The sequence below is a fragment of the Momordica charantia genome (genome assembly GCF_013281855.1).
Source record: "Momordica charantia cultivar OHB3-1 chromosome 1 unlocalized genomic scaffold, Mcharantia_2.0 BLBB01000001.1, whole genome shotgun sequence".
In the NCBI taxonomy this organism is placed as follows: Eukaryota; Viridiplantae; Streptophyta; class Magnoliopsida; order Cucurbitales; family Cucurbitaceae; genus Momordica; species Momordica charantia.
The window spans coordinates 21984686-22003377 of NW_028275157.1; the positions used below are offsets into that span (position 1 = coordinate 21984686).

At 35.3% G+C, this 18692-nt stretch overlaps 2 protein-coding genes across 2 annotated transcripts; one reads left to right on the forward strand and one right to left on the reverse strand.

Annotated features, from left to right (window-relative positions):
- The first annotated feature begins 49 nt into the window (after positions 1–49).
- APC4 (Transducin/WD40 repeat-like superfamily protein) lies at positions 50–16963 on the forward strand. Its single transcript, XM_022286402.2, has 21 exons — positions 50–315; positions 399–490; positions 633–744; positions 1197–1288; positions 1782–1865; positions 2032–2271; positions 2912–2992; positions 3848–3999; positions 4559–4719; positions 4794–4894; positions 4970–5044; positions 5820–5999; positions 9647–9729; positions 9831–9929; positions 11991–12095; positions 12860–12998; positions 13224–13451; positions 13570–13722; positions 14025–14106; positions 14667–14774; positions 16517–16963. Exons 2-20 carry the CDS (start codon positions 422–424, stop codon positions 14759–14761), a joined length of 2331 nt encoding a protein of 776 aa, XP_022142094.1. The 5' UTR covers positions 50–315; positions 399–421; the 3' UTR covers positions 14762–14774; positions 16517–16963.
- LOC111012309 (uncharacterized) lies at positions 10879–18364 on the reverse strand. The gene is made up of 5 exons (XM_022286404.2): positions 18205–18364; positions 17978–18083; positions 17022–17139; positions 16412–16653; positions 10879–11122 (listed from the first exon to the last, which is right to left on the reverse strand). The coding sequence occupies exons 1-4, from the start codon at positions 18321–18323 to the stop codon at positions 16412–16414; spliced, it is 585 nt and encodes a 194-aa protein (XP_022142096.1). The 5' UTR covers positions 18324–18364; the 3' UTR covers positions 10879–11122.
- Between the last annotated feature and the right edge of the window lie 328 nt (positions 18365–18692).

Below are 18692 nucleotides of genomic sequence, written 5' to 3' on the forward strand. Positions count from 1 at the left end.
TTTTTTTTGGTTTAGCTTCTATAATTTTGGATTCTGGCAACACGAATTTTTTGGTATGTTTTTTCATTTTCATTTCTAAATTCTTTTCCGGGCGGACTGTGAACTGCAGAACTCGCTTGATCCCGCCTCCTGTTTTTAAGCTCACTGTCGCGCCCTTCCGACGACGACGGCGACGAAATACACTCGAAAAGCTCGTTCCGGAGTCGAGAAAAGTGAAACATTAGTGCCGCCGCTTCCGCCCACAAACGCTTCTTCTTTTCGGCCTCTCTTTCATTCTTCAGCTGCACCTTTAGAGTAATTGTTGTCATTGCACGAGTAAGGAATCTTCATCAAGTTGATCGATTAAAATTCGGCCTCCGACTTGTCCGTACTTCCATTTCTGAAATTTGGTACTGTAGGCTTTTCCTTTTCAGCTCTTACTATGGAAACCGACGAGGCCGAGCGTGTGCTTCCTTTTCAGCTCCAATTTGACAAGTCTATTGCCTCTCAGGTTTCATTTTCTTACTTCACCATTGCTCTCCTGCTTAGTTCCACATATATTTGCCCATTTTTGGGGCAATGATCCTTCTGCTATTGTGTGTGGTGTCTCAGTTGTTTTCTGCTCTGAATATTTGATGATTTGCAAATGCAAGGTTAAAATTGCCGAGTGGAACCCCGAAAAAGATTTGCTCGCCATGGTCACTGAAGACTCGAAGATTTTGCTCCACCGTTTCAACTGGCAGAGGTTGTGGACTATATCGCCTGGTGAGTTATCTGTCTCGTTCAGTTTTCCTTAGCTTAGTATTTGCACTTGCTGAATTCTTTAAGATAGTGAATTTTACCAGTTCTCTTCTAGTTTTCTGTTTCAAACTCGCTGATTTCATCTGGATATAGTGGTTTTTTGGTCTTAAAGAAGTGCATCTAATATATGTTGAAGTTTGAAATTTTTTGTTGCTGTGCATAAGTTAAATAGATTAATATCAAAATACCACCTTTAATTTATTTCAATTATAATTTAGTGATTCTTGGACTATAGGTGTCTTTTATACTAAACTCTTTGAACGGTTCTGGTTAAATGAAACTGCATACAAGAGGAGAACCTGCATACAGCAAGAGAACGGCATTGATGAAAAGAAAGACTTCTGCTTCAAGAATTCGTGTTTTGTACTTTGTTATACTGTTTTTCTGCTATGAATGATTGTGTAAATTCTATTTAGGAAGATCCATAAAATCGTTATGTTGGAGGCCTGATGGTAAGGTGATAGCAGTTGGACTTGAAGATGGGACAATTTCATTGCATGATGTTGAAGTGAGTAGGCTTACTTTAAATTTAAAAAGTAATTCTTCTATTCATCGGTTAATCGCCAGATTCTTGCACCCAACACTGGTGGTCTAGATACCTGCATAATCTAGACACCCATTAGATTTTCAGCTTCAATGAGTCTAATATAGATTTTTTTTTTTCTCATCTCCTTTAAAAAAATATATAGATTTATTTTTTTAATAATTCCAACATGATTCCGATAATGTTATATACTAGTTAGTAATTCCTACATAATCTCTTCTCAACTTTTCCTGTTGTAGATTATTGTTTCTGGTCAGTTACTTCAGTAGAAGTTCTATTTTAAAATGTAATTCTTGTTTTGATGTTTTACTTGAAATCAGAATCAAATTGCATCTAACTGCATTCATTTATGTTCACAGCAACATTTAGAGTCAAAGATAGAAGTGAGAGATGCAACTTTTATTCTATTATTCTCTCTTCGCTGCTCTTTAGACCTTTTATATTTCATGTCAAACAGAATGGGAAGTTGTTGAGAAGCATGAAGTCTCACGAAGTTGCTGTGGTTAGTCTAAACTGGGTGGAGGATAGCCAGTTAATTACAGTATGTAACTCACCATTAATTTACGTAGCGTTTTCCATGATTTTTTATTTTATTGGGAAATCATTTTGCTAACATTATGCAGGATGTGCAACATGAATTATGATTTAAAGTATTAGTTTTTTTTTTCCTTCTCATTGCTTCATCCTTTTCCAAAATCGTGGTGCAGGACATAAATGAAAACTTGTCAGCTTATGAAGATCGTACTAGTCGTATTTTCCCTCCTGCTCCTACTGTTCCTCGAATGCATGGACTTGTTTCGGGGGACACTGGTTTCATTGATGACAGTGAGGACTCGTTTACAGAGTTGTCAAATTCTTCACAACAACGGTTTAACATCTTGTGCAGCGGTGACAAAGATGGAAGCATCTGTTTTAGTATATTTGGCATTTTTCCAATTGGAAAAATAGTAAGCAACTGATTACAATCATGGACCTTTATTGTCCCTCTTTGGGAAAATAGTTAGTTAACTTATTAGAACCGTGGACCTTCTTTCCCACCCTACTCCGTTGTAAATATAATTCTCAAATACACTAATGAAATTGTACCATTTCACTTCTCTGGCGTTGTTATAAAAATTTATTGTGGTACGTTACTTTCAAAACTGTATTTTTCTGATCTGGTTGTCGTGGCTTCCTGATCACTTGAAGCCTAAAAATAAAAACCTGGACCCTAGCTTTTCCCAGTTCTGCTGGTCCACTCTAGATATGTGTATCCATAATGTCGTCTATTTTTTGTAATAGAAAAAGTAAAAACTGTGTAATTTCATTCAATTTAAAAAAAATTATCTTTAATCATAACAAGTTGTTATTGTAATGAATAATATAATAGTAATTATAGTTAGAAACTCGAAATTTTAAATTATATAGTGGCATATTTGTTTATTTTTAGATTCTAGAATTCATAAAGAAATTTGTAATTTCTCTGTCCTTATTTGTGTATGTGTATTTTTCTTTTAAATTGTTTTTTAAACGCATGCAGTTTTTTTTGTTGTATTGATCCATTGGGTGCCTCTTCTATTGATGTGATTTTTGTTTTTAATGTCACAGAACATACACAAGCTTCATATTCCTCTTCAAGTTCAAGATGCTGGTGCTTCATATCACCTTCTGAATGCTGAAATTTACAAGGTACGAGAGAACACTTGGGTGATTGCTATTTTATGCTTATAGATTTTATTTGTCTATATGACCTTTTCTTTTAGGGCTATAATTGTTAATTTGTTGTCAATAGTTCTAGCATAGATCTTTGTTGGAATCCTGGTGAGGTCTTCTTGGAACTTAACCCATTCATTAGGTCTAAATTATTTAGTTAGTTGTGCAAGGATCAGGAGAATTAATTCACAGGTTCGATATAAGTCCATGATGATTGTTAGTTGATCTGCACATCAATATTTTTATTTCATTTTTAAGTTAAGGATTGATCTCTCAAAATGGTAATTACTTGTTGTTGCTACCCTTTAACTTCTCAAGTTTGGAGAGATCCATAGTCAACATTTGTCCGACTCTGAGCAGCAATATGGTGAAATTCTGACAAATAGAATCTCCGAGAGTTTTAATTTTTCTAATTTTCATACTTATATTGCTTCAAGTGAATTAGAGGGTTTTAATTAGTCCTTATCCAGGCATAAATACGTTCCATGTTGTTCCTATATCAACATGTAACATATCAAGGAGCGCTAATGGTTTACTTCAAAGATCTTGCTCATTTGAAAGTTCAGGCAGAAGATTGTGGGAGTTCGCTTTCTACTGGGTAGCTGCTACGGAGCCTCAAGTTCAAAACTCTCCACTTAATCATTAAAACATCTGAGTTGATATTAAATGATTTAGTATTGAGAATTTTTCATTCAGTCATTGAAATGTCTAGTTCTTAGATTAATAGCTAATTTAATGTTGAGAGTTCTGATTTCAAGTTTCAGAAATATCTACGGGTTTTTGAGCAACTTCAGTAATCTAGCTAATTTGTTTTACGTTTGATGTCACTAGGTTGCTTTATCAAAAGATCTTTGTCGTTTGATAGTCATGTGCTCAGGAGAACTTGTTGGAGATGGACATGATCCAAGAAATAGACAGACTAACGTTCAAGGTGTGCATGGCATGCATTCTTTAGTGCTTGATACTTCAATATTTAGGAAGAGGTAATATTACTGCAAAGATTGTGCATATTGCTCATTATTTTAACATAATATGTGCTGAAATATCTGCCCTAAGATTTACATTTCTTGTGTTCTATCCATTGGATTCTGATAGGATCATGGTAGGAAGATGATTATGGATATTATTAGGGGCATATTAGTTATTAGCTGGGTTATTAGCTGGTAGATTTATTATAGTTGAATGATCATAAGTAGGATTTAGAGAGAGGGAAAGGCAAGCAAATTTTACAAATGCTAATTATCCCCTAGTAATTTTCTTCGATATTAAAATATATTTCCACTCCTATTTTTCTTGATTTCCAGTCTCTGGTTCTGGTTCCTATCAGATTTTTGTTATGCTACTTTTCAACTGTTTGGATATTCCTCTCATGAAAATTAAAAAAAAAACTGCTTTGATATCTGGAGCCACTTTTCTTGTCAAGACTGGTACTGTTTCAACTCAACTAATACTACCTTATCTTGTATCTTCCCATCATATCCTTTCTAATGTTTGTGTTCCTGGAAAAGATATTAAAACCTGATTTTCTGCCTCTTGTTGCAGGAAAAGTGAGCTGCATCAGGTAGCTCAACAAGCTTCTAACATTGGGGAGTTGATTGAGGTAATCAGGGTATCATTATCAGTTATGAGTAAGCAGTGGTCTGATGCCATGCACACTTTCCGGGAGAAGTTTGATGCTTTATCCATGCTGATTATTAACCATGGTAGTAATAGATATTATAGATATTCATGTGCTACTCTTATTTTTCCCTTACTCATGTTGTTCCTTCTCTTGTAGGACTTGACTCATCTCCTCAAGAAGAATTTCTTAGCCTGTTGGGTGGTGCACGGACTAGTCAATCGATTCACCAATTTTTAGTTAACTCTCTTGGTGAAGTGGTACAGTCTTCTCTTTGGTCATGTCAGAGGTTAATGATTGTTTTGCTATTTCACTGACTGCTTTGGTTTAAATAGGGTGCAAAGCGTGTGTCTAAGGCTATTTCTAGTGCTGGAAGTGAACTCCAACTTATTGTCCTCGATCACCTTCAGGTGAAAGTGCAACACCTTAATTTTTCTTAATTGAAAAATTTAACATGATACCAGATTGAAATAATTTAGTGAAATACAAGTTATTCAATTGGTGTATTTAGTTGAAAATAAATATATATGTATTTTCTTGAGTTAAACAATTGGAGAGGAAGGATTGAATCATCGGATTTTAGGATGGTAATAAGTACTTATCGACTAAGATATGCTGGGATTGACTAGTTGAAAGTAAATAATTTTTTTTGAACAAGAAACGAATTTTCATTGATAAATGAAAAGGAACAAAAATTGTTCAAAGATACAAACCCCCAAAGGGGTGAAATGAAGGGGGATGAAGAAGGAAAAAAATAAAAAATAAAAAGATACAAACAAACCAAACTTAATAAATGAAGCTTAAATATTACACAAAAAAAAGCCTCCCAATTAGAACAAATCATGCTAGGATAATAATTTGCAAAGAGATTGGAGAGAACATACCATTGTGAGGCTTTGCTTAGCTATATTGAAGCATTCGAAAGCTGAGCGGCTTTTCCCTTCAAAAGTCCTTTGATTCCGCTCAAACCATAACTCGGATATAAGCGCTTTAAGGCCGTTTCCCAAAGAAGACTTGCTTTAGGCGAAAAGAAAGGACCAAATAACAACTGAAAAATTGATGAAGATACTGACTTGTCCTTTACCCAAGCTAAATTGAACATAAATAATTAAATGATGAAGATATTGACTTGTCCTTTAGTTGAAAGTAAATAATTAGAACTTAAATGCTGAGTTTCTTTTGCAGCCTGCTGTAGAAATCATTGGATTCCGGATGGGTGAACTACTAGGCCTTTCAAGATGGCGTGCACGTTTTCAGGGAGTTGGTTTGGACGAGGAGCTTATAAATAATGCAATGGAAAAAGCTGGTATGTTACTTGTGCAAGTTGACCGTTTTATGAGGGTGCTTTCAACAGTGTTGCAGCAGGTAGGTCTGATTTAAGATTAATTTTTGTGTAAATTATTATTTGAATGAAAATATTGCTATGAACCTCCCCCACCCCCAGAAAAAATATATATTTTTCAATTGAGAAGCAAGTTAGTTAAGTCTAGAATAATGAAGCGCTTGTTAGTCCATATTTTGTCACTAAAATTTTCATTTAGTAATGAGGCAGAACCTTTTTCATCTTTTCTTTATCTATATGTTATTACCTTTTTTGCTTACTTTAATCTCTTTGCAATTGTATACTGGATGTAAAAGTTTTTTGGGGTCCAGTTGAATTTGGTTGAAAATTAAAGATGGTACAAGCACGTGCTAGAACTTGCAAAACCTTGAAGATGCTTCCCCTCTTCTCTCTTTCTTCACCATCCGCCTTTCCTCCACTCTAGTATCTAAGATGAATCTTTTTTTAGTGATGATGGCAGGTTGACATTTATACTAAACAGAAGGATGCAACTTAGAAGAACTTCACCATATAAGTGGGTAGCAACTTTAGAGGTAGTAAAGTTAAGACTAATAGAAAGTGGAAGAAACAAACTCGTTTGCTATCCAGATTGTTTACATTGCCTGGTCCTTTGACAGCTCTACGAGTCTTGTCAGTCTTCTTTTGAGTCTCTTGGATCTCCTGATAAATAAGTTCCTAAAAGAGTCTATGTGCAATAATTGTGTAGTTTGTTGCAAAGGACCTCGAACAAGAGGTGTAGTTTTGTCGCAGTCTTTAAGATAGATAGCCATGAAAAGAAGAGTCACTCATTGATTCCCGAAGGCCAAAATCAAGCTGGTTGGATGAGCTTTGGAGTTTCATTGAATATCTGAAGAGGGTAGTTAAGGTAAAACCCCTTCATGGGGGGAGTAACCTCAAACCTTCATTCATTGATGCTATTAATAAAGACAATATTGACATGGAGAGAGAGGAAAATATTTCTTATTTATGGAAATAGCTCTAATTAATTATTTCCAAGGCAGCAGGTAGCAGACAAGGTAGTTAAAAACTTCATTGTCGAAGAAGGCGAAAGGTCTTCCTAGCACAATTTGAATTGTTCCAAGGGTGCTGGAGGGATTCCAGCCGTGCACAGCTCAAGACAGTATGCATGAAGTCCTTGGTATTCTCAAATTTGCATTTATCAGAGCATCCTTTACAGCCAACATTTATTTCTTTTTTGGGATCTTTTCTAATTTAATTCTGTTGGTGGTTTCCGATCCACTGGAGTCGTGTTCTTTTTTGGCTATCACGGTAGAAGCTTCTTTTGTGAGTTTTAGAAAATTTCTTAAGTCTCGAGATTTTTTCTTCAGCAACATCAATATTCCTTAAATCTTGATGGCAGTGAGTTTAGCTAATGACTTTTTGGCTTTCCAAGATCTCTCCCAGTGATTCTGTATTTCATTGTTTAGTTTATCTTTCGATTCTTGTAATTTTTGGAGAACTTGACTTTACATATTTGGTTGTTTGATTTTCTTTTTACTCCTTTTGGGCATTTGTATTATGGAACATTTTTCTATCGTTTCATCCATCCATGAAAAGTTTGTTTCTTGTTAAGAAAAAACAACTAAACTATAAACTCCAACCAACACAAACAAAATACCAACAATTATCACACCTAATACAACGCTTCAAACTAATGGTACAAATGAAGTGAAGCCATAGCATGTCTTGCAAACTAAACTGCTAAGTTGGTAAAGCCTCTGCAAACAAATCTACCAGTTGGTATTTAGTAGAAACAACCCATACATAAAGGTCTTTGCAGACCACCTTCTCTCAAATAAAATGGTAGTTGATATCAATATACTTGGTTATAACAAGGAATACTAGATTACTGGCCAAGAAATGGCAGATGGATAAAGCAGTAGTGGAGTGAGGGCCCTCCCAGTGGGTGGTGGAGGCATACTTATATTGTATGCTAAAACTTAAAGGAAAACTCAAAGATTGGAATGGGAGGATAGATGTGTGAAATAAAATCTTCCCAAATGTGACAATATAGAATCTATCTCATCATTTTAAGATATTTTAAGTCACTTATAATTTTGTAATAAAAGTGTATCAGTGGTTTACCCTTGTGTATAAATCCCTAACTTCTTTGCTTCCAAAGGGTTGAGATAAAGAGATCCTTTTTCCTCGTTTTTATTTGTTAATGTTGATTGTCTAGCAGACTTCTCTCCAAGGGGTTGGCAAGGAGGGTTTTGAAAGGATTTTTGGTTGGTCTAGGTTATTTTTCCATAAATCATCCTCAATTTTCTGATGATACTTTAGTAATCTCTTCAGTTGATCACTCAAAGGTTCATAGTCTGCTAAATTTTTTAAAATGAATTTGAGGCCTAAAAGATCAATCTTACCAAGGGAAACATAGATCGCTTGGTGGAGGACGCGTCTCTAATTTCAAGCAGGATGGGTGGTGCAAGATTAATGCTTGGTCCATTTCTTATCTTGGGCTCCTTCTCCCTTGTAAGTCGTAACTTTAAGAACTTTTCCTTTTGGGACTCTAATTTTGAAGCAAGTCTGGAAAGTTGAAAAGTGAAAAGCTCATTGTGCTCGAAAGGGAGGCGACTTTACTCTCACTCGAATAATTCTCCAATTCCCCTAACTAGTCTTTGTCAGTGTTCACGATCCCTAACAATGTTACTCTTACTAATGAGATTGAAGAGATATTATTAGAGATTCTCTGGAATGGTCTAACTTGGATTGAGGTTCAAACTTAGATAATTGGAATAAAGGTTCTCTCCTTGTAGATCTTGGTAAGAGTTGTGCATTGGTTGCTTGAAATAAGAGTACTCCCTTTTCTAAATGGTTTTGGAGGTTCACGGGAGCAAGATTCTTTATCGTGTGAAGTAGTGGTGAGTAAATATGGTGTCTTTATCGTGTGAAGTAGTGGTGAGTAAATATGGTGTCCCGACTACCATTCTGTTGGGATCATATGTGTATGCTAGTTTTAACTCTAAAGAGCCTTTAGAATGCTATAATATGGGCCTCAGAAAACATCACATTGGTTTGGAAAGAACTAGGTTTGCTTTCCCAAGTTATTTGAACCGTGCCTTGACAAGTATGCTAAGGTGGTCAGGTGTTGGGATTGTCAATATTTTACCTAGATGTTTGTTCTGACAAGTATCTAAATTATTATGAAACTTGGAAGATTAAACACTCTTGATAAAGACAGGTTCGATTCCCAGGTATTCAAAAATCTATCCCTAACTGGTGATCATGCAAATCTAGTGGAGAGATCACGGTTAATTTATTTCTCACATGTCCTTTCTATCTTCATTTTGGCTGAAGCATTTTGGAGGTCTTCAATCATGATATAATCATCTTTAGCTCCTTTCATAGTTTTTCCTCTTTTTTCTTTTTCCAACAGTGGTTATTGGTATCATCCTACTGTAGTATTTGAGTGGATTTCTTACAGTGGTATAGTTATGTAACTAACCTACTTTCTCATAACAGAATCAAGCGAAGAAAGTCTATACAACTATTACCAACCCAGCCCCTAATCCTTTCTAAGCGAGAGCCAACTACAATATTCTTCTTTTTTCTAATGACTGTTAGCCAAACCTGTTAATGGATAGTGGTTTTTTACTAATGTGTAGAATAATGGATAATTGTTTCTGTTTTATAATTTAGTATATCAGAACTTTTGTTTTCTGTGCAGTTCTCAAATTTCTTTAACTGGCTTATAAGATGTATAAAACTACTTATGTCGGAGCCAAGCGATCAGCTTCTACCATATAATAGGTAGTTCTCTCTCTCTCTCTCTTTCTTCTGGATCTAATGACACTTTTGGTTCGGTTGTGAACCCCCTCTGCCTGATATAGCTACACTTTTGACTATTGCAGTGAGCTTGTTATCATTTTCTTGAAGTTTTTGTACAATCAGGACCCTGTCAAGAAGCTGCTTGAAGCATCTGAAAATGACGACAGTATTGAGATTGACTTGTGAGTTGTATTCTTGTAGTCTCACATGTAAAATATAACTGTGTAATTTATGTGTATTTGTCCATGGACTCGATGGTAAATCCTTGTGCAGAATTCTTTTTTTTTTTTAATAGGAAACTTAAAGATATGTATTAATCACACAAAAAAGGTTGAAAGACAGTCTAAGGGCAAGGGGATGAGGGGGCCCCTTCCCAAGAAAAGCTAAGACAAGAACGTCACCCAATTTTGGAGGATTGAACAAAGGGAGTAATTACAAAAGAGTTTGCTATAAGTGTAGCACCACCTTGAAGTAGTAAGCTGAACATTACTCCAAAGATTACACATATCAAAAGAAGTATCCTCGAAGATTCTACGGTTTCTTTCTAACCACAAATTCCACAAGGCCACAGCCCCCCATAGTTCCATAGGGCTCTCATAGCTTTTTTTGTAACAGCCACCGAGTAGGGCCAGTAGGCATTGGGAGAGCCAATCATCTATCTTCTCTGTTATGAACCAAACCGTGTTGAAAAAGCCCATGAGGCGAGACCAGCATTTGTAGGTGAGAGGACAATGCAGGAAAAGGTGGTCTAGGGGCTCAGCCTCACAAGTGCACAGGGGACAAATGGAAGGGGAGAGGGCCCAACTTCTGTATCTCTTCGGTAGGCGGTTGTGATTTAATGCTAACTAAACAGTTGTTTTGTGTTAGGAGGGGTCAATAAGAAGGCTTGACTGTCGTTTACCAGGTAGTTAAGGAAATCAATAAGAGAAATTTTAAGAATATAAAACAACAGTAAACTAAATATTTAAATGAAACATAATGTTTAACTAATGCTATAAATGCGTATTCATCTAATAATAATATGCCTACATCTTTTTAATTTTACTCTCCACGTTCTACTAAAAATTAAAAAAATTTAATCTTGACATTGAAGATGCAGATATTTATTGTTTTCTTTATCAAAAGAGGGAGTGCATAAAAGGTAGATGGTATATCTCAACCACATGGTCCATACCAAATGGATTGCAATTGGCGAAGATTTGTGTTACATCATAATTACAAAAAAATTGAAACAGAATATTCTTTTTGTTTCTTTCAAAGCAATCTCCATAAAAGGGCTATCACCCTGTTGGACCAAAGGATTTTTGCTTGACTGCTGAAGTAAGTTCTACTCATGAGCTGAACGAAGGCATCTGAATCACTGTTGGGGAAACACCTGCAAAATTTGAAAATTCAAAATAAGTCATACCAACGAGCAACTGCATAAGGACAGGTGAAGAATAGGTGCAATATGTTTTTCTCAATCATCCTACGTAGGACACAATTAGGGGATATTGACAGAGTTGGCATTCTTTTTAGAATTCTAGGGCATGTGTTCAGCCTCTCAAACACAAAAATCCACCGAAATACCTTCACCTTCTTTGGAACCTCAGATCACTGGATCATATTTACACTAGGGATTAAGGTAGGCATTCTAATTGATAAACTTGAGGATTAAAGATCTAACCATGAAGACTCCATTCCTTTCAAGCACCCAACCTTCCGGATCTTATCTGTTATTCGGGGTAAAGACAGCTAAGGATGAGGAAATATTTATTATTACTTTGAAGGATATTTGGACACATATTTGAGGAAAATGCTTTGCAGAAAGGTTACAATCATAATATGCTTTACAACAAATATTAAAATGTTGAGACATGCCTTGATCTGCCCCTGCCATTTTCCCTCCCCTTTTCACTAAATTTCTTCTTTCTTAACCTCCCCTCCACCCACCCATCCCAAGACGACAAGATAAAGTATAATGCTTAAAGAATTATTATTTATGTAGTTTAAACAATTAAGTTATGCACATCTATTCTGCATTCTTTTAGTTAGCTCTCAGTAATCTCTAGTGAGTTTGCCTATAATGTCATGCATTTGTTTATTCTTGAAGAATGAACATGTTGTTCTATAGGCTGAACGTGATGCAACTGTGTCAAGTTCTTAGAAGCATTCATAATATTTCCTTGTATATTCTTGTGGGACCAACACCGATGTATTTCTTTATTTCCATTAGTAAATTGATCTTCTATCATTTTCTGCAGGGAAATTATTGAAAGAGTAAGAGAATTAACTCTATTTGGGGGATTCTCAGATTGTGGATTTTTAAGGAGAACGCTTGGTATGGAATTTCAGCAGATGGAATCTAGGTATTCCTTTTCTTCCATTCAGCTGGTCTCTATGAATTTTTGCATTAATTAACCATTCATAATATGGCAAGTTCTGACAATTTGGAACCACGAAAGAACTTTGAGTACTGGATTGTGATTTTAATGGTCCAGTTTTGATTTCTTAGAACGTGATAATATCATCTTTCAACATTGAAGCATAACAAAACATATCAAGTGTCTGAATCATTAACCGATAGATTAGAGTTAGACCAAATTGTAGGTTTAGCAAAATTAGAGTTTCAAGTTGGTTACAAAAGCTAAAAAAAATCAAGTATGAGATTAGGATTCCAACTCTTAGACCAAGGGAAATCAAAACACAGGAGATGGATTGAAATAAAAGGAGAGCGCTTAAGATGTTGCGCCTTCATCCTCAAGGAGGTTGAGAGAAAAGGTGCAGCAACACTTTGTTGGGAGAAGGGGGAGAATGACTAAGGTACAATTTCTAGAACCTTTCACGCACATAGTTAAACAAACGAGGTGCACTGACACTTTCTTTCAAGCAAGTCATAATTGTTAACCGTTTGCTTTGAACATATGTGGAACTTCACTGATATCCACTACTACACACTCATCCTACAGCCGAGCTGCCTGTCCTCATATCTGCAAGCAATAAACTCATGATCGAGCTTTCACACTGATATACATGTAAAAGATAGTCAGAGATCTGGATAGTTGTTAATTTGCATGTATTGTACCCCTTATATCTTTAGATTGATATCTAACCAATAAATTTACTTCCACAGTTTTAAGGAAGCTTTCCTTATGCCCTTTAGTACAATCTCAAGGAAAATACTTTGTGAAGACCTGTTGTCCCTGTTCCCCTTTCAATCCTCGTCTAGCTGCTTGTCTTCCAGTGTTCCTCTTTCAGTATCATACTATGAGGTATTTATCCTGCTATTGAGCACATTTTACTGAGATGTTTGAGATCCAGTCATATTCTCGTGACGATGAGACTGTCATGCTACTTGCATTGTTAAATATAAAGTCTATTTTTCATTACCACGACTCACTGCATTTTCCAAAGGCATGAAATGACGTGATGTCCACCAGTGTATACTGTTGAAGAATTTTTTTGATTTGTTAATTTACTTTTAAACCCCTATGTAGGATTCCTCTGAAGCTGTTTTTGCCCCTCAGAGTTGTCAGCAGAAGTTTATCGATTATATATCTTTCAAAATCCCAGATGACTCTTCTGCAGATATTGCAAATTGTGTAGGCATAGCCAGGGGATTTGTTCATGATCTGAGCTGCTCAAACGAGGATTACTCTTCATTTGAAGCAATCTTAGTATCTATTCCTGATGGATCCAAGTGTGTTGATCTGTCTTTGTATAAGGTAAAAGTTTAAGTTCAGCAAACTTTTATTCTCTGCACACCAATTGTGAAAAAAAGAACGTAAAAGTGGATAGAAATCCTGTGATTAATCTGTGCATTAACCTATTTGGTTTATACAGGATGGACAAATTGTTTTGTTATTAAATGAAACTGCTTCTACTTCTGAAAGCTGTGTTAGTTCCTATATGATGGTTGTGCAAGCAAATGACCTTCCATTTGCACCTATGTCAAGATCTCCCAGTCTGGACGATTGGAAGGTTCATCAACTTAAGGTTTTCTCTTGCTTAAATCTCATTGATCAGATTCATCACGAGTAGATAGTTTTTCATATTTCTAAAGTCATTGCAGAAAGATTATTTCATGTTTGTTTCATAGACTAATTTCTGAAAAAATGGTCATGTCCTTAATGCACTGGCTTAATCTGTTTCCAATATAGATATATATATATAGTCGAACTTAATACCATGGGGCCGTGTTGGTAATTACAACATCTTTTAATTGTTTCTTCCCCAATCTTCTTCATCGGATATACTTTTGTTCGTAACTGTGGAATAATGCTCTATATGTTCATTAGGACTATGTTGTCCCATTGCAAATGGAGAATGAAAAAGTCCGCAACATTCCTCATGCTGTTGTTCCTCCTCTGGCTGTTAGTGGTGAGTGTTCATCATTGTATATATTTTCTTATCATTTAAAATGATAATGGAGTTTTAGGACAGTTAATATCTGAGAGTTGTAGTTTGTCGTATGATAAATGATTAAAAGGGGCAGGTCTGGTAGTAACTTTTTGAAGATCGTCTAGGACAGCTCTCAGGCCTATGAAGTGGGACGCTCTTTAACTCAACAGGCTGTAGTGAGACTAGTTCTCAAGATTGAATGTCTTGCCACAAGACAAAAAATGAAATATAATAAACAAGATCACTGTTATTCAAATGGAAAGACGAGTAATCACTAACGCTTTACTGACACTCCTTGATTTAGCTGCCATGTAAGTAGGTGCACAAATGGCATAGTAGAGAAAAATGTCCCATTAATTTTTATTAAACACATGCAGCAAGCGAAGTTTACAAACATATTTTTCTGGTAAATTTTGTGTAGCTACAGAATTCTATTTATGAGACTGCTATAAACACAAGCATTTAGTACTTTGAGTAGGTAAAGTTGAGCCATTAAGCTGCTAAAGGTTGTGAAATTTCCTCTACTTATTATTGTACAGCATCCAGAGGAGTGGCTTGTGTTTTTGGTGCAAGAAAACGTGCACTGGTCTACATCTTAGAGGAAGATGAAGATGAGGCATCAGATGCTGAATGAAATGCACTCAATGGTTTGTATTTTTCCCTTTTTAGCAAAATTTTGTGTTAAGTTTTTAGTTATTAAGTTTATCTTCTGCTTTATTACACGCGAAGCTCCTGTGCTTATATATTTATTACTGACTTTTCCAACCTTTTTTCAATTTATTTTTGACAAAACTAGTTAATTGGTGTATGGTGTATAATTAATTAGGTCTAAAAAATACTTGTAATCATTAAAAGAGAAATAACTTAAATGCTCCTTTATAACATTTTCCTATCAACCTTTTAATATCTTTAGTGGGAGTGGGGTTTGAACACATGCCTGTTTTAGTTGGAGATATATTTCTTAACTAGTTGAATGGTTCAGATTGGCAAAATTTTCTTTTTTTAAAACTTATTGAACAAGTTAAATTACATGTCTATCTTTTACATTAACGTAACTTAATTTTTTCATAAAACAATTGAAGAAGATTCGGAAGCCGTGGTGGTTGATGTAGAATTTTTGTTTCGAGGGAGAATTCACTCAATGACAGATTTAGATTTATGTTGAGGCACAAATTTATATAAAGATAAATTTGGAGGTATAACTTTTGTTTCAAGGGAGATTTCACCCAATGACATTTAGATTTATGTTGAGACAAATTTATACAAAGATAAATTTGACAACGCTTGGGAGAAAAAGATACATTTTTGGAGCCCTCTAGGAGATTGACGAATACTTTTTTGATCTGAGATTGGGAGTACTGTGTTGCCCAAATCTCTTGCATGCATTAACTCGACAAATTTTCTGATTTGTCTCGATAGAGAAGAAAAGGTAACAAATTTGAGGGTTACTCTTGGAAATATGAGAAGTAAAACTATATTCTCTTTTTGTGTAATATAGAGGAAAGATAACAAATTTCAGGTCAATTATATTTTTATAAAAATGTGATTTTATACATTTTTAAGTAAATAAAAATGATAATCTTTTTTTGTTGCAAAAAATACATTTATACAGCACCCACGCTACTCAGCTAGAAAATATTTCTCTAAAAACACTCGGGAGTAGTGAAGATCGAAGATTGTAAAACAAAGTCCTGGAAATTAAAAAATTAAACCAGTAGAAAACAGAAAATGTGCCATAAATTGCATCAAAATCTTTCCCGACATATATAGCAACTTATCTTCAAAATAAGATAAAAAAAAATGAATATTCAAAATTTCAAATTCAATGCAACTACAGCATCAGAATTATTAACACAATAGAACGTAGGGGTGGGTCTCAAAATCTAGCTGCGTCCAATTTTATTCATTTTTAAAAATTCATATTGTTTGACACTTTGGATTTCACAGGGGAAACCAGAAGAAAAACTGATGAATGCTGAGATACACTACTAGCACATTGCTATAAGCCACATTGCATGCTTCCAATATAGAACTAAGATAACTTTTTTAACACTTAGATGGATTTAGATGTGTTGTTTTTTCTTCTTGGAACTCTGCATCCTATTACCTGTGTATCTCATCAAAAGAAAAATTGGACTTCTAGTTTAAAAAGTGGCCAAACCTTTTACACAACCCTCAAATAACAAGCCAAAAATTGCTCCTCTGCGTATTCTCATGAGATAACATATCAATCACATCATTTTAAACATTTTGTAAAGAATGAGCAAAGTGATGGTTTAGTTACCTATTTCTTTTTTCTTCCTTTCTTTTTGTCTCGTTTACTTCGGGGCTTCGGCCTCGACTTCTGTTTTGCAACTTTCTTGAATGGCTTCTTCTTGGTAATTGGCAGATTGTGCTTCTTATCCTTTGCAACCAATTGGGTTGTTGCTGTCTGTGACTTGTCGATGGGACAGATTTCTCCGTCACGAGATACCTCACTTGTTATCACTGTGACTTTGATGTTACCACTGTCGTACGTCGTCGTCTCTACAAAGAAAACCACAGCCTTGGGATCAAAACTACATGACAATTTCCAATGTTAGGTCGAAATACTTTCCAAGTTCCAGAGTTCATACCCAAAAAAATAAAAATAAAATAAAATTTAAGGCTTGAAGACTGTTGTTTTCTTTTAAAGAATGCATTATCAATGTTATAAAATTAACTTTTACCAACTAATTTTTCATAATTAACCTGACTTTTAGCTTCCTTGTGAAGAAAAATAATGTCTGATCTGATTCTTTAAGATGGACATTTCTTTTTTCCCCGAGTATTATGGCAGAACTTGCAATTATTATTATGTCATCTTTCTTAATTGAAGAGACTTGTGTTTAATATGCAATTTTTTTGTAAAATACCAGAAATTGGGGCAAATGGCTTCTCTTCCTCTTCCTCGTGATCATCATTCTGCTCATCAACCGGCCGATCAGCTGGTAGAATACCACCATATAGCACCAGCTCTTTTTCTTCTTTTCTCTACAAGAAAATTTAGGACATTTACAAAAGAGATCCCAGATGCTCAGAAGAAAAAAATATATACTCTGAAGGCAGTTTTCTTTCTTGTTTCTTCTGTCATACACAACTTATGTGATAAAAAATGCAATACATACACGACTATATAGGAGTATTTCAGTTGGAGAAAAACCAAATGCAGTGTCTCACAGCTTAAATCACCTCCCCTAACCCTCCATCCCACGACACTCCCTAACCATGGTCTGTAATCTGTATCATTTGTGGCAGTAGTATGGTCAAATAACAAAGCCATTTGAATTTTTCCGAAAGGAAACCATCTGACATTTCTACTTTTCAAGAGGTGCCCAAACTTAAGTATGCCTTCTAATTTTGTTATACCAATGAACATACAGTTAAGTTCCGACATCATTGCCCGCAGGTCTGTGAAAGAGAGATAAGTGCAAGTCTCCTAAACACCAGACGTGACCTGTGAAAGTAAACATTGAAGTGAATTCATCTGACCTAGAATAAATCCTAGGAGGCACAACAACACGTAATTGGCATCTTTAGTTCGTAGCTAGCCTGATCTCCAAAATCCCCAGGGATTCTTAAACTTGCTATAACTTATGGAGTTTGGTTCTTCTGGCCCCTGAGAATATCTATGGTTCTGCAGTTCTGTTGGGACAATCTACAATCTACCAGCAAAGATTTCTTCATGCGCAATAATAAGTTCGCTAAAGGCTAGAAAAGTGTATTGTTTTTCCTTTTATAACTCTCCAAAGTTAACTTCCCAAGAACAACATAGTCATTCGTTTCAGCAATTTCTTTTTTTTTTTTTAGAAAAATAGAATATTTTCCAAACCTTTTTGCGCAATTCGATGCGCTTCCGCCGCTTCGCTTCCTCTTGCTGCTTCTCCGCTTCCTTTCTCCTCTTCTTCTTCCTCTTATGAAATCCAGTTACATAGTCCCTAAGGAAAATCCAAGGCAATACCAAAGCTCAAAAACAAAAGTTAACTACAACTGGAAAAAGGATATAAATCGATAGCAAACAAAAATCTCCAAATTAACCGATTTAGTTTTAAGGCAAACCTCAAGTCTTTCTCATTGAAAGAAACTGCAAGAGCTTTGTTCTTGAGAGCTCTCTTCTTTATGTGGCGACCACGAGGTTGTGCGAGCTCACCTCCTTCGTCCCCGTCGTTCTTCACCATCGCACCGTCCCTGCTTCACATGCTCGACGGCGGACAATCACAATTTAGCGGGACGGGGCGGATGATTGGGTCAGTGGGTGGGCTTCACATCTATGAATTAGGCCCAGCCCAAATTAAATTACACAAACTCGTCCACATTTATTTATTTATTTTTATTATTATTATTATTTTGCAAAGGTATATATATATATATATATATTTTCTTATTATTATTATTATTATTTATTTTTTTTTTTTTTTTTTTGAGCTTTTGACGGGATAACTGCATTTTCTGTCCAACCTGATTTTTATGATAGATTAACGTATTAGCAATTTCACCTCTATATTTGTAATACTATATTTTAACAGCTTTCATTTTAGAAAAAATTG